Below are 16,708 nucleotides of genomic sequence, written 5' to 3'. Positions count from 1 at the left end.
GAAGAGTGGTCCCAGCTTGCCACAACTAGAGAAAGCCCTCGCACAGAAACGAAGACCCAACACGGCAAAAATAAATAAATAAGTTACTAAACTCCTACCCCGAACATCTTCTTTAAAAAAAAAAAAAAAAGAAAGAAAAGGGGCTAGTGGCACAATTGAACACTCTCATCTGTTGGGTTTCAGGGGCATGTGCAAAATGCAGACAAGAAGCCAAATAACAGCTCAGCCAACTCGAGGCTGCCTGTGTTCTGAGCTCAATCTATAACAGTGCCAGCAGGGCTGCTGGGATCCATCTGCTACTCTCTTTTTGATAACAGATCTGAGGTCCCTCTGGAAGGAAATAGCTTGACAGGAAGAAAGAAAGATTAGGCCAACTTAAAATGTCTGGATTTATGAAGCTGCACTTGAATATGGCACAGCTTTTAACTCTTTATGGCACTTTACTAAACGTCAATATACCCCTGCTATTCTTTCTGATTTCTCTGTCCCTTTCATGGAGAAATGTGAATGCCAAAGCCCTCCTGGACACTTTCTATTTATACATAAATTATGGTCGCAAGATTCAATAATGAAGGAAGCCTTGAGGTCCTCCAGCCCAACGCACCGATTTTATGGATGAGGAAACTTAAGCCTAGGGTTAATCCTAAAATACGTAACTGGTAGTGGTAGAGCCAGGCTGGAATCCAGCTGCCTTGACTTGCAGTGGGTATGTAGTGTGTATAGTCCTTTATGCTCCTAAAATGAGTAGGAAAAAGATATCCTAAATGTCCATCAACAGAGGAATGGATAAAGAAGATGTGGTACATATAAACGATGGAATATTACTCAGCCATTAAAAAGAATGAAACAATACCGTTTGCAGCAACATGAATGGACCTAGGGACTACCATACTAAGTGAGGTAAGTCAGAGAGACAAATATCATATGATATTACTTGTATGTGAAATCTAAAAGAAAATGATACAAATGAACTTATTTACAAAACAGAAACAGACTCACAGACTTCGAAAACAAACTTACCGTTACCAAAGGGGAAATGTCGAGGGGGGGAGGGGATAAATTAGGAGTTTGGGATTAACACATGCACACTACTACGTATGAGACAGATAATCAACAAGGTCCTACTGTATAGCACAGGGAGCTCTGCTCAGTATTCTGTAATTACCAATATGGGGAAAGAATCTGAAAAAGAATGGATATATGAATAAATGAATCACTTTGCTGTACACCTGAAACTAACACAACATTGTAAATCAACTATACTCCAGGATAAAATAAAAATTAAATTAAAAAAAAAGAGTAGGAGGGCTTCCCTGGTGGCGCAGTGGTTGAGAGTCCACCTGCCAATGCAGGGGACGCGGGTTCGTGCCCCGGTCCGGGAAGATCCCACATGCCGCGGAGCGACCGGGCCCGTGAGCCATGGCCGCTGAGCCTGCGCGTCTGGAGCCTGTTGCTCCGCAACGGGAGAGGCCACAACAGTGAGAGGCCCGCATAACGCAAAAAAAAAAACAACCCCAAAAACAACAACAACAAAAAAAAAAAACAGAAAAAAAAGAGTAGGAAAAAGATATCTTTTCTCCACTACATTTTTTTTTTTTTGTGGTACGCAGGCCTCTCACTGTTGTGGCCTCTCCCGTTACGGAGCACAGGCTCCAGACGTGCAGGCTCAGCGGCCATGGCTCACGGGCCCAGTCACTCCGCGGCATGTGGGATCTTCCCGGACCGGGGCACGAACCCGCGTCCCCTGCATCGGTAGGCGGACTCTCAACCACTGCGCCACCAGGGAAGCCCCTCCACTACATTTTAAGGAGGAAACATGATTTTCTCCTTTACTTAGGTTACTTTTCACAACATGCCCTTTTGTCCCTGGAAGCAGGAGGGCTTTATCAGAGCAACCGAAGAGAAATGAACCACCGTAAACAGTTTTAGCAGGACCTGGAAACTTGAGGGCAGAGACAATGTCCATTGGTTACCCAGAAACTTGGCCAGAGCAGATTCTCAAAAACCAAATGGTGAACGGACGAATGAATGAATTTCTGGTTTGACGGTTATTTGCCAATTTTTCAGTCAATTAAGGAATGAATGTTTCACATTAAGATTTTAAGCCTGCTGTGGATTCTCCTCTTTCTTTATTAGTAAGTTAGATGCTTACATGAAACCACAATCACCTTTTCCGTACGATAGGCAGTGTGTCTGCTGGAAAAGTACAGGCTTTGGAGGTGGAAAATTTTGGATCCCAGAGTGTTCAGTCTGTTTACTTAATTCTAGGCAAGTTATAGAAACTTTCTGAGCCTCAACTCCCCTCCCCCAACCAGTATGTGTAAAATAAAGATAATAATACTACTTGAGGGTTTTTGTAAAGATTAAATAAGATAATGTGTGCAGACTGCCTTGCACTATGAGTAAATGTGTGTGTCCTCTCCCCTCCAGCACCAACTGCCTATTTAAGGGTAATATAGGTATTGAGTAGGTGAAGTAAGTGTACGTATGAGGAGAGTAAGTGTAAGACTTTGGACGAAAACTGAAGGGACTTTTTTGGCTGAAAAGGTACACAAATCATCATCATCATTGTGGTTACCCAGAAGCTGCTTTTATGGATGATATGCTTTGAAATAAATATAAGCAAAGCTCCTATCATCTAGGTATTCTTCACATTCCATAGTCCCTCACCATTTCCCCAGTTTCCAATAAAACAGTTTTCAGGAAAAAAAATAAACGGAGCTTTTTGCTTACCCCTTTGTTCTTGGTTTCCTTGTTCTGGGCTCGAGAAACTCTGTCTCCTCCTCCATTTCCGTGTCAGGGATTATGTTCTTCTGAGAAGACTGTGGGGAAAGCATTTCCCATTCACTGTCGTGGGTGACAGCCTGCAACGTAACTGTGTCGGGGCCAGTCCTGCCTTGACTTATGCTTTTCCATGATTGGCTGTCCAGGCCAGAGGCCTCCTCTAGTGCTGAAGATTCTAGAGGCTTCATTTCTCCCAGGATCTGCATCTGGGGGCCCTTACCCAAGCTGTGATCGGAGGCTGGCTCCACAGCCTTGCCAGACCATCCAGGCCCTGAGTCCCGAGTCTCCGACGACGCGTCACCAACCTCACTACAGCCCAAGACCATCCAGCTCTGGTCTTGCCTAGGGCTTTCAAAAGATGATCTCTTAGCATCTTTGGAAGACATTCTCTCTGCAGAAAGATGAATGCTTTCATTTAAGGAAGCAGGGTGATGTGTGTCTGGGAAGCATGCTAACTGAGTTCCTGGCAGCCCCGTTTCTTCGGAATCTATGTGAAACTCTTCTAATTCCGACATGATTTCTCTTGCCTCGCAGGCCTCTGGCTCTGGGGGTGAATTTTCTTCGTGCTTTACAAGTATGTAATCCATGTGCAGTGCATGACGATCTTCATTCTTCTCAGTGTACCTTTCTTCCCCGTATTCTGATTTTATGTGCTCAGGCTCTTGGGTAGGAATTATGTTTTCTTCTTCCAACTCTAATATCCCCTTGCTGGCACCTAGAAGTGGAAGATGAAGGTGAGAAGGAGAGAACAAGGCTTGATTAACACACCGTGTGACTTGTGATCTTTGCAAATGTTCTATCTAAAGAGAGAGAGTTTAAAAAACATTTTTATCTTGCAGAGCTGTTTAATTTTCTCAGACCCTCTCAAGGATACTTATTAGACAAGCGGTAGAAATTACTGCGGTAAGGCAGGACTTGGTTAAGCATGCACTGCAAATGTAGTTAGTTCCTCTATAGCCACATTGGCAGGGAGAATGTGTTTTACAAATGCATTGACTGAAGGAAAGCAGCAGTTTCTTGAGGGTGGAGGAATGAAAGGTTTCTTACCATTTGGTGGTCCTATGTCTCCACCTGCTGGTGAATCTGAATGATCTGTTTCTACTTCCCAGTCAACGTTTGACGGAGACAACTCGATGTTGGCGTCGACTCTGACAGGCAAAGAAACGGACTCAGGGTCTTCATGAACATGCAGCGCAACCAGCTGGCATTCGGGCTGTCTGTTTGTGGCCTCAGCGTGGTTTTCCTTGTTTCTTTCAGCAGGAATGGAAGAAAGCAATATCTCCGCGGCTTCGCTCCCCAGAAGCTCCTCATTCTCTGGAGTTCCAGCTTCCTCTGTGGTTTCGACACCAGGAGTAGGTTCCGTGAGATAGGACAAATCAAATGGAGGTGTGTAAGGTGCCAGCTCTTGCTTCAGGGCATCTTCCAAGGGAGGGTCACCGCCATAGACAAAGTGTTCAGGCTCTTTCATTAAATCTTCATCAATATTTTGGCCCACGACTTCATACTCAGAATCACCCCACGAGGCTTCAGAGGAACAGATATCTTGCTTCCCTGCCTCCCCATCAAATGGCATTTCAGGATTTCCTTCTGATAATGTCAGTTTACTCACGTCATCTGTTGTTCCCGTGGATGTGTTGAGACCTGAGGCATCGCCGAAACTGTGGTCAAAGGCAGCTTCGCTGACATCCAGACAAGTGTCTGAGGCTAGCAAAGTATCAGGAACCGTGGCAGGATTCTCAGTAGCAAAAGCTTGCTCACGGTCCGACGGGCCCCCTGCATCGGTCTGATTCGCAGGAGAAAAGTCTTCCGATATCCAAGAGCTGTTGCTATCCACAGTTGGCTCTGGGTGAGTGACACAGGTATCAGTTCCCACGTTTTCAAGCACTGGGATTGTTCTGTCAGTGGGTTCCAAAATTGGTGCTGTATCTGGGTTGGCTCCCTTTGCTGACGCTTTTAAACCTGTAACGTTCTCACATTTGTTTATTTCGGAAGGTTCAGGAGAACCTTTGTGAGAGGCAGGTTGAGATAAGTCATTTGTGTTTGCCTGCTCGCTGATTCGAGGCAGCAGAATTGCGTTTTCAGAAGATAGTTCCGAAGTATACGGGACAAATTCCTGCGCCGGCTCCTGACTGGGTTCTTCATCTCTCTCTGGCTCGGTGGGATAGAACTCTCTGGATTCCCCTTCAGGCCCCATCCCAGCACTGACGTGCTGCTTCGTCTCTGGCTTTGCTTCATAATCATGACATACGTCAGGGCTGTTGGAAGCCTGGGAATTGCTGTCGTGGTCACAGTGAGTCAGTATATCAGGATTCTCACCATCTGTCTTCACACCGAAGGGTTGTCTCACATCCATCCACAAGTCGGGCGAAGCTGAGGCCAGTTGCCCACCCTCTTGGAAGTTGCCGTGTAAAATATCTGGAACAAACGCACCTTGGGGGCCCTCACTAGGGGTAGAGTCGTCCCGTTCAGAGCCTGACTCCTTTGTCAACTGGGTGGAAGAACTGACAGCAGGGAAATCTTCAGGTGCAATGCTTGAATCTGTCATTTCAGCGGGGTGTGATTTTTCTTCTCCCCACCAATTTGTTTCTTGCCACTCAGGAGTTGATATGTTAGGTAGAATGCATCCATCTTCATCTGTGTGAGTAAATGTTGGGTCTGGCTGGTTGCGGGCAGACAGCACCGTATTCTGACACTGCTCTTGGGTAGGTATTTCAGAGGTGAGTTTGTCACTGGCAGAAGACACGGTCTGTTCTCTGGAATCCTTGTCTTTCATTTGGTCCGGTGTTACAGGCTGGCTAAGCTGACCAGCTTCTGGGTCCGGTTGCCGTGGTTGAATGTTCCAAAGTTGCTCGTGGGCATTCTCGCCATGAGTATCCAGAAAGTGTGACTCGTGTTTATCACTGAAAGGATCGGCACAGTGCGTTTCCAGGGATTCAGTATCACCCTGAATGGGTACTCCCCAGGGACCCACGTGTTGGCGTGGTGAGGAATTCACCTCTAGCACAGCACTTGAGTTAGATAATTCCCCTTCAAATGCCCTCTCAGTTGGTCGCCCTTCCTGTAGGGAGGCGTTCCACCACTCCGTGCTCTCAGCGGAGAAGCCAGCCATTTCCAAATCAGAATAATTTTCATTCTTTAGTTCAGCTTTGGGAGGTATTTGCCATATGACATCTCCCGTCCTCCCTGTTGCTGGAGAAGACCTCGTCTCCTTCTCCATTGCTGTAACCTGTATTTCAGTCTCCTTTAGTGGCAAGAAATTCCCATGATCAGGGCTGCTTTGTTGATTGTCACAGAATGGGTTTGACTTATTCTCATTCTCTGCTGGTTCTGGACTGCCTGTATAGGCAGAACATTCCTCAGACTTGGGATCAGCTGTGGCCAAGGACGTACTAGATTCATTCAATGGATCCCACGCTCTGAGTTCACTCTGAGCAACCTGGCAAGTGGCTGAACGGATCTCTTTCTCCACTGACTCTCCATCGCCTACACTATCATCATCAGAACCTGAGCTTGTTGAAATGGACTTGGTGTCCTCTTGCTGTACAGTTTCAGGAATATCACATTCACTTTTTTCCTGATGGCTAACCGCTAGATTTCTTTCCCGATATACATCTAAATATTCAGAATATTTGCCTGTCTCAGGGCTAGACAAAGAGGAAAAGGAATCCCCATCTATTGAGTCATTCCAAATCTCTAAATATTTAGGAACATTGTAATCTAAGCTCTTTTCAAACTTGTCCATTCTGATTTTCTCCAAACCCTTCATTTCGGGAATTACTTCTACTTGACCATCAGTAGTAATTAGTTCAGATTCTTGGCCATTCTGCGTACTCCAATCATCTTGGTTTTCCTTCTGAGGCCCAGTGTCGGGGCCTTGGTCCCAGGAAGGCAATGCAGCCGAAGAGTCGTTTAGGTCAGGACTGGGTGCACTTGAATGTGTATAGTCACTAGAAATACTGTCTCTGTCATCATTTCCTGATAAATTGGCTCCTGGAGGGCTGTTTTCAGTATTCTTAACTTCGAGATTCTTAGTTATCTCAGAACTTGTGCAGTTGACCTGCACATCACTGTCTTTAGGGCCATCCCAAAGGTCAAGTCCTTGGGGACATCCATAAGGTAGGTCTTGGTTCATTCTCTCCGGCTCCAGAATGTTACGTTCCTCAGCTTCCTCCACATCCATTTCAGGTAGAGATACACTTATTGTGGAATTCAGCCCACCTGAAATTTCAGTAGTTTCACCTGGATTTCTGTGACTCGTGAGGTGCTCTTCACAGGTCTCTTTTGCCTGCAGGTGATCTGTGGACACCTCTGTTTGCACATCACAGGGGTCTGGAGTGTAAGACCCCTTCTCATGCTCTAATACCTCCTGGGGTTCCTCCGTTTGAGGACTGGAAGTGACTGAAAGAGAGCTGATTTTGCCTGATTCATTGGAGATTTCTGGATGATCAGATGCAGCTGGGGAAGGGCATTCCTGGCCACCTTGCCCTTTTCCAGGAGCCCCTGAGCTTCCATCCATCAGCTCCTCCTTACTGGGGCACTCCCTACCAGCGGCTCCATGGGATTCCATCTCACTTTCCTTTTTTCCATAACTGGGACCCCTCCAGGGATCTGAGCATGCAAAATGCCCTGAATTCTCAAGTCTGGTCACCAAATATGCCATATCACTTGGTGGGGTTCTCCTGCACGTGTCCTGCTTCTCAGGACCAAGTGTTTCTGACTCACTGGCTCCAGAGGCTTCCAGCATGTCTGGGATGTGACTGTCCTGAATTTTTTCTAATGAGCTGGACGTTTCAGGAGGTGATTTGCTTTGTTCTGGATCTGTAACATACGATGGGCCGGGTAACATTAATGATGACATGGCGTTATCTCTCATAACGGAATCCCAAATACTATTCGCGATCAGCTGCCCGCTTTTTTCATTCAGCATGTGATATTCGTTGGGAGCAGTGTCCAAGCTGTGCTCAGAAGAGGCAGGGAGTTCCCAATCTACCTGATTTGCTTCCTGAAACTCCACGCTCCAGGGTTCTACCTGTCTCACTGAAAATCGGGTTTCGGGTTCGGAACCTTCAGCCACGTACCCTTGTGCCTGACCTTCACCGGTGATGGCCACAGCTGCACTGCAGTCATCCCAGTCCAAGTCGTTGTCCATATCCGAGATGGTCGCGGTAGACTGAGTGTCCTCCAGAATCACTCTGTTCCACAAGTCGAGATTGTCGGGGGCCGCCTGGCAGGAGCTGGCGCTGCTGTGCAGAAGTGTGAGCTGCCGGTTTGTTTCATTGTACAGCTGCATCATGCTGGGGTCATCGTAGCTGGACTGGCTGCTTTCCCCAATGTCATCCTCCACGGAGGTGTTCTGATCATCGGTGGGCTCTGCTTGGAGTAAATCTTTATCTGGGCTGTGAGGGGCATTTATTTCAGGGCTACCATCTGCGTGAGGTGAAGCCCATATTTTCAGGTTCCCAGGACCTGAACTAATTCTATTTCTAGGTGGCTGCTTTGGGGACTGAGGAGGCATGTCAGCATCCCCTGAGGTACAGTTAGCATCTTGGGACTCAAAACCTGCCTCTTTAGCAAATGGCTTGTCTCTGGTTTCTTTTTCGTCTCCAGCAAATGTTGGTGAAGTACAAGAGTCAGAGGTGGAGTAGTTGGTATCTAAGGGGGATGGCACCGAATCTTCCCCTACGTTGGAGGCGCTGTAATCGGAACATTTATAGGCTAAGAAGGAATCTTCCCAAGGTGCTAGGACCTCTGACCCTCCTTTCTTGTTACCGTCCTCAAAAAGGTTCCAGGAATCTCCATTTTCGTACACCTTCCCCCTAAGTTTTGCATCCACGAAACCATTCTGATCATCCTTTACTGGCTTAGAACTATTCCATGCATGATCCAGATCAGATCTGGGATTTCCAGATACGAGAACATCATCCCCGGAGTCGTGGTTCTTCTTGCCCCAGATCTCTGGAACTGCTTCACTGTTTGCATCACTGGGCGAACTGTCTATGAGGTCTTCTGAAGGGAAAGAAAACCCGCTTTTTGCCATGGCCCACTCGTTTGGGTCCCTCACAGAGGGTGTCTCACCACTCATCGGGCGCAGATTCCAGGTATTTTTCAAAGCTTCGGCGTCATCTTCTTTAGCAAATGCTCTCCAGGCTGGGAAGGACGCTGCAGCAGCTGGTTCCCCGTCACCCGTGGGATTTCCCCATGGCTCAGGCATGGCTGTGGGTGAGCGATCAGAACGCCACAGAGCAGCAAAGTCTTCTATCAGGTGGTTTGTTCCCTGAGGAAAAGCATTCGGCAAATGCGAGTTTTCAGGGGACATATCCTGAAACTGCAAGTTTTTCTCATTTTGGTCTTGAATATTATTGCTGCCCAGCCCAGGCTGACCAAATTCTGACTCCCAGGGACTTGACTTTGGGAAATCAAGAGTCTTGGGTTGAAATATAGAATCTGAGGCTCTCCTATCAACTGGGCGTGGCTTATGATCTTTCCATGACTCGGGGCTCTGGAAGACAGATTCCTGTCCACTGGAACTCCAGGCATCTGCAGTGTTTCTGGACTCAATTTCCAAACCACCCCACCAGCTGCTGCACCGTGCCTGGGCTGGTGGTGGCCCAGTGTGACCCGTGTTGACTGTTTTGGGGGTCGTATCTTCTGAAGAGAGTAGAGCTGGTTCTTCAGTGGATGGTGAGGTCTCCACAAAGCTATTCATAGGTGTTGGTGGGACCCTCCTTCCAACATTTTTCAGACTTTCTGGTGAAGGAGATCCATCTTCCACGAACCCTGTCAGGCTCAAATTTCTTTCAGAATTATCACGGGGACTTTCTTGTCTCTGGACAAACTCCTCATCAAATTCCACAAGGCTATCTTTGCCAGTCCCTGACAAAAGAGAACTGGATGAATAATTCGACACGTCCATCCCTATCTCATCAAGCCTTTTAGGCCCCGTGGCGAGCTGTCCTTCTGACGAATCGCTGTTGGGGAAGAAGTCCTCTGTTGGGGAGTAGTCTGCAGAATGGGAAGATGGTTGGGACTGCCCAGAAACCATGGGTGCTGGGTCAAAGCTGAAAAGGTCAAAGGATTCACTGTGTTCTCCAGATGGGGCGTGCTCCTCCGCTACTGCCCCTTCAGGGATGGGACTGTAGGAGTCAAATCCTGGGAGGAGGCTGTGGTGAGGCCCAGCACCTTCTCCCACTGGACTGTCATCACTGAGGAAAACCGAGCTCTCCTTGGACGAGCGGCTGCTCCTAATGGTGGCCAACCCGCTATCCGGGCTAACGAGGTCCACGTTGACATCCACCTGGGCCTGGTTAGAATCGCTGAGATCGGGAGGGTTTTCCATGAAATTCACGGAGCTGGGCTGTGGCTCTATGTCAGAACCATACAACTCCATAATCCCGGAAGACCCCTGGGAGAGCGGGGCGCTGCCTGCCACCGCTTCTGTGGAGGATGTCCGGCTGTTAGAGGCCATCTCTGGACACCTCCTATTGATGACTTCCTTGACCAGGAGAACCACGTGATCACACGTCACTGAAGGGTTCTCCTGCTGATACACCAGAATCTCGTCACAGCCACATTCAAAGGGCTCCAGCTCCAGGCGAGGGTTCTGGCACTCTTCCAGTTCACAGCAAATCTGTCGGGGAGGCACAGGGATTTGTGTGAGCACTCAGGCTCTCTTAGCTCTTTGCAATTTGTCTTTCTTAATTTTTTGTAATGTAAAATTAATCTGTGTTCATCTGTCTAGAAAGAAGACAGAGAACTGAGAATTGTATAACATAAAATATGGAAAGTCCCACTTAATCTACCACCAATGCTTTCTTTAATCCTACCAAATTGGCTTTTTGTTGAACCCAAAATCATATAAAACCTTTCCTCAGTGTAACTTAATACCATCTTCCAACAGGAGTAAAATTCAGCTTTGCAAAAGCGAGAGATAATGCTGGTTGCTGACAAAACTAGGGGAAAAGTATTGGAATAAGGGAAAATGGGGCAGAAGGAAGGCTCTTGTTGGTAGCAGGCAGCCAGGACCTGCTTTAACCTCTGAAAGCCTCAGAAGGCAAAGGAGAACGTAGGAAAGAGAAAGCAGCTACCAGGGGCAGCTTTCTCAATGGCACTCAGGCCCCAACTGTCTCTTCCTGCCCCAGGAAGCATCTACATGGGGCCCAGGACAGACGAAGCTGCCTTGGAAGGCAGGGAGATGTGTGATGGTCAGTGTGAGGCCAAAACTGGGCTGTAGCTCTAGGATTTTTTTAGGCAATGTTGAAGATATTTTGCACACTGGGCATTTGAAATGGCCCCTTAGGACCAGTGGAGGTAATAATAACAACAACAGCGACAATAGTAGTAACAACTACAGAGCTCACATAGATAGTAATAATAATAATTAACATTTATTGAATGCTTTCATATGCCAGGCACCGTTCTAAGGGTTTTATGTGCATTATCTCCTTTAACCCTCACAATAATTCTACAAGGTAGGAACTTTTTATCCCCATTTTTTCAGTGAGGAAATAGAGAGACAGGAAGCTTAAATAACTTGACCAACAACACACAGCTAACAAGTGATGGAGCCACATTTTGAACTCAGGCAGTCCAGCTGCAAAGGCTGACCCTTGACCAACTGGGACCACATGGCCAAAGAAGGATTCCTCTAGAGCAGTCTTGACTTTGTGTTGCTCAAGATTTCAAGGAGATGTCTCTTGAGCAAATGGGTGGGGAGGGTTGGGGTGGGGGCCGAGGAGAGTCAGGGTGGAGTCAACTCAAGGGCTTCTAACCCCTTCATCCACTCTTCTACTTCTGTCTGTTTTAGATTAACTAATTTCTAGATTGATTTGCTACAAAAAGTGATTTGAAAACCACTGTACTGGAGGCTTAGGAGACCTAAGTCCTGTCCCTAGGAAACCAGTGACCAAAGATAAAATTCAGCTTTGAAACTCAGTGCAGAGCAAAGCACTAAAAAAGCCACAGGCCGGTGATGCGATTCACAGATGTATGTGGCTCAGAAGGGTACCAAAAGCACCTGCAGCCGGAGAAGGGGGCTCATTCATATCTGGACTTGAGAGGGCACAGAGAGGCTGGAGAGTGACTTCAGTCATATAACAAGAAATGGACCTCTTGGGGGACAGAAAGTGAGGATGTCAAAGAAGGGAGTTGAGACTTTACCTCTAGCCACCTGTGGGTAGACCAGTGGTCTAATCCATTAGTGAGGAAAGATAAGTGATGAAACCGTTCTATGTCCATGTCATCCATATTATAATGAATTACATATGTTCTCATATTAGTTATTAAATACACCTGCTTTGGTATACCCACTGCCCTATTTTCATTAATTTTGTCGGACTCTCAACCACTGTGCCACCAGGGAAGCCCAATTTTGTCTATTTCTTATATTTCCAAAGCCTTGGGTTAAAAGACTCTGTTCTCAACCAAGAAGATCTGACTGATTACCCAATCAGAATTTTAGTACCTGAAGAAAAACGTGTTTTTTTTTTTAACATATATGAATGTTTTTCTCGAGACATATCCAAGGTGTCAGCGTGGTTGTGGTCAAAAAACTAACTTGGATTAAAGCTTCAGAGCACAGTTACTAAACACTGGACACCAAACAGATGTTTAGTCAGGGACTAAACTTTGTTATCACCAGGTAGCAGCCCTCAAGGAAAACGGTACCCAAAGGAGGACTAGCCCTTATTGGGTAAAAAGAGATATGATCTTTCTCTTTATGAATTCAGCCTAGAAATGAAACGGTTATGGGGCTCTTTTAAATGCCCCTATGTGGGGTGAAGGGAGTCAAAAGGTACAGACTTCTAGTTATAAAATAAACGAGTCATGGAGATGTCATGTACCGCATGGAGACTATAGTTAATAATACTGTACTGCGGACCTGAAAGCTGCTAAGAGAGTGGAGAGTAGTCCCCATCACAAGAAAAACCCTGTCATTATGTATGGTGATGGATGCTAACTGGACTTATTGTGGTGATTATTTCACAACATATACAAACATTGACTCATTATATTGTACACTCGAAATATAATGTTATCTGTCAATTATACCTCAATTTAAAAAAAAAAAAAGGCCAACTTTTATCTCACTGACAACTCTATTTAGATGATTTTTTGGTAACACAGCACCAAAACTAAAAACTAAAAATCTGAATTAAAGCACTGATAAATAAATAAATCATTAACTAACTAACAGAATGTGTAAAATACCCCCAACATTTCTTAAAACTCAAACTCTAGGACCTTATCTCTTGGACCAATTTCTTTAAGTCAGCAGTCCATGGCCGTCTTCCACCGCATGTTCTGAGAGCCAGCAGGAGGGGGGATGCAGTGAAATGTGCTGGGTCAAGGAGGTCCTTACCTGACTGCACAGCTCTAGGTTCTCAGAGTACACAGCGATCTGTCGTCTGGGCTGCTGCTCCTCCGACAGGTAGTTGGCCAAGAGGATGAGGACATCAAAACCGAACTTGTCTGAGAATGCTTTCAAATCACTGGTGATACTGCTGTGAAACGTACAGTCCTGAAACAACAGTCAATTTGATATTAATGTCAAACTGTCCAGCTCTGGGGAGTTGTGCCACAAATTTGTCCAGTCTTAGGATGTATTACCACTGATACTTATTATCAGATGCAAATGAAATAAACACTTTGCTTCGAGAAAGTTTTGAAATCTTCATGCTATGGCTTAAAATATACTTTTGCTTTTTTTGTTTTGTTTTCCTAAACCAGGAAAGGAAGGCATCTTTGCTATTATTATTAAGAATAGTTTATAGAGGACCAAATAGCTTAACATCTTTTTCCTAAAATGTTTATTCAAATACTGACTTTGTAAAACATACTTTTCCTTTTATTGTTCATAGGACATAGGAACGTCTGCTGAATATTATTATTGATACAACCCACTAGAAAAATAGGAGGAAGTTATTGTTCTTTTCTATAATTGTTTTCTAATGGTTATCATTAACTCCAAGCAGAATTCCTAAAGATGGATTTAGCTGAGTCTACTGAATGCCTTTTATTCCAGTGTAGAAGTCTAGGAGATTTGTGTTAGGGATGTGATGTCAGATCTGCTTGCTCTAAGTGGTAGCTAAGGAGGAATGAATAACTGTGGAAAAGGGACCCATTACTGCAGAGCACCCAGACCTGTGACTCACATCATCTGTGGAAATGTTCTGGCCTTTTCGAGTTTTATTAACTACAATGAGAACCACTTTGTCAGCATGGTTGTCTCTCTTTCTTTAAAAAATAAAATAAAATAAAATACACTGAAGACCATATCTTAGCCCCTAGCATAACGCATGGCACATACTAGTTGCTCAAGAAAAGTTTGTTGAATGACTGGAGAGACATATATACAAAATCAACCTGTGCTACATAATCCTTTATCATACTGTATATATATCTAATAGCACATGTAAATGACAATCATATAATCATCAACTGACAGTCCACTGCTCTACTCAGTGAAAATCACCATGATGTGCATTCAAGAGATATAAAGAATTCTAATTTTTCTGCTTACAAAGTCATCAGAATTATGCATGCCACTGGTAAAACATTAAAGCAGTACAGAAATGTGTCCCATAGGAAGTGGAAGTACCACGTACCTCCTCCTCAGATAACCATTATGAAGAACTAAACAGTGCAGTGCATATAGGTGCAGATTTTTTTCATGTCCAGATTAATGTTTGTATATGGTAGCCCTCTGACACTTGTGGATTTGATATTTGTGGCTTAGACTATTTACTAGCCACTTAAAATTGCCGTAATACATGTACTCTGTAATTCTGCTGAGCCAGATCTCAAGGTCGATGAGGTTCCCGAGAGAAACCTGGCAGTTGGGTGGGCCCAGCCCATCACCAGCTTCCGTGCCTCTAGGAGCCTTGTTGTCCACTCCTGAGGCCACTACTCTCATCAGGCATCTTCAGTTACAAGGTGCACATGGGAATTCACAAAGATCTCAGGATATATTGCTGATGAATACAAAGGATCTATCGCACTGACTTGGTAATGAAATTTATCATGCTCAAATACAATAGCTTTTGGAAGTATGCACACGGTCAGCTTTCATGCTTTTAATTTATTGTCCAAGTGTCATAATAATAATCATCTTTAGGTACTTCAAACAAATTAATTCACCCACAAAAGAAGTAGATATTTAGAGTGAGCTTTTTTAAAAAAAAATTGGACCTATTATACACAATGTGCATTCAATAGATACAATTATTTCAAATCGTCATTGGTATTAACCATCAAGAACCTCAATGCTGAGCTTTTTGCCATTAAGAACTGTAAATGAAGATATGGTCCCAAAGGAAAACGATAATGGACAACTCCACGTACGTCTTATCTCCAGTGACTGAAGGCTTTGGCACAAGAAGACTTACAATTTTCCTTTCAAAATATTTTTTTCATTATGTACATAAACTCATTCCCCCCAACATATTTATAAACCCTTGAAAGAAGACACACCATTTCTAAGAGATTTTCACATACAATAACAATTATCACGACACTCCAAGCGGGGTCACTCAAACAAGAGAAGGCTGGTTTTACTGGTACCTCAGCACAAGATTAAGATTCAGTAGAATAAGCATTATTCAAAGCCATACTTGTGGAACATTTGCTATTCAAAAATGTTGGCTGAGCACCAACCTGTTTGGATTTGTCTGTGTTAGGGACTTCTGTGGTGGTCTAGTGGTAAAGAATCCGCCTTCCAGTGCAGGGGACGCAGGTTCGATCCCTGGTCGGGGAACTAAGATGCCACATGCTGCGGGGCAACTAAGCCCATGAGCCACAACTACTGAGCCTGCGCGCCACAACTAGAGAGAAGCCTGCACACCGCAATGAAAGATCCCACGTACCTCAACAAAGATCCCGCATGCATACGCGGCCAAGAAATTAAATAAATTAATTAATAAATTAAAATTATGGCTCTAGGATCTTGCTAAACTCAAGTCCAGCGGCACTGGCACCGTCAGGCACCTTGTTAGAAATGTAGAGTGTCGGGTCACACCCCAGACCTACTGAAGCAGAATCTGCATTTCCCACCAATCCTAGGCAATTCAAATACACATGGAAATATGAAGAGCACTGCTCTAGGGAGCCCTTTTTAATTTGTTTATTTTCCTATGAACCAATCCTTTGGGCTCTCTCAATGCTGTCACAGGACTTTTACTGACTCAGGCCCTTAGCTCCTTGCCCCTCACACCAGCCTCATCATAAACGTCACCCTGGGGTGTGTCTTTCTGGGCCGCTTTGTTAGAGGTTCTCATTTAGCAGCCCAGGATTGGGTCCAAGAATCTGTAATTCCATTATGTACCTCAAGTGATTCTTAGAATCAAGCTGCTTTGAGTAATACTTCCCCAGTCTTCCTCTGGGTGGCCCCGAATTCCACAGGATCACATGAGGTATTGATAAAACAAAGATTTATGTGAAGCATTTAGGCATATTAGAGAAATAAAATACTTACATTTTACAGTCACCCCAAAACAGACTGTCAACAACTATGTCCTATCCACCCCAATAAAATTGCCCAAACCAGATTCAATCTCACTGGCTTTAGGATAATGTCAGGAGTTTCATGTTTAAAACAGAATCAAACAAGGGAATGAGTAAGATTCTTCAGGAATCCGGGAGGCAGGGTCTGTTTGTTCTACTTTTATGCCAGTGCTGTTTGCATAGGACATAATTTATTATTGTCTTCTAGCTATGCAGGGAGTCATGTGCTGTAACAGCTCTTATGTTGCTGACAAGCTAGCCTGGCCCTGAATAAATACCACTTCATCATCAACACAACCCAACTGTAGATACAGGTTGGCATTTTATTCCCCCCATCTGCCTTCCACCTGATAAATTACTGTTTTAGTTACGAGTATACAAATAACTATTTGTTAATCTGCTCAAACGTCTCCAAAACGTTTCCCTC

General features: G+C 44.9%; 1 protein-coding gene across 1 annotated transcript in view; it reads right to left on the bottom strand.

Moving 5' to 3' along the window:
• Positions 1–2,729: 2,729 nt before the first annotated feature.
• Positions 2,730–16,708, bottom strand: part of LOC112395642 (protein prune homolog 2-like) — a 123,624-nt gene continuing 109,645 nt past the window's right edge. Inside the window, exons 7-9 of the mRNA XM_024738968.1 lie at positions 13,142–13,300; positions 3,832–10,411; positions 2,730–3,499 (exon numbers count right to left, since the gene is read on the bottom strand). Of these exons, the coding sequence (XP_024594736.1) occupies positions 2,730–3,499; positions 3,832–10,411; positions 13,142–13,300 (7,509 nt within the window). The remainder of the gene's footprint in view (positions 3,500–3,831; positions 10,412–13,141; positions 13,301–16,708) is intronic.

Source organism: Neophocaena asiaeorientalis, unplaced genomic scaffold, assembly GCF_003031525.2.
Source record: "Neophocaena asiaeorientalis asiaeorientalis breed wild unplaced genomic scaffold, Neophocaena_asiaeorientalis_V1.1 scaffold249, whole genome shotgun sequence".
Lineage (NCBI taxonomy): Eukaryota > Metazoa > Chordata > Mammalia > Artiodactyla > Phocoenidae > Neophocaena > Neophocaena asiaeorientalis.
The sequence above is the reverse complement of the archived record's forward strand: the minus strand, read 5'-3'. Positions and strand labels throughout refer to the sequence as shown.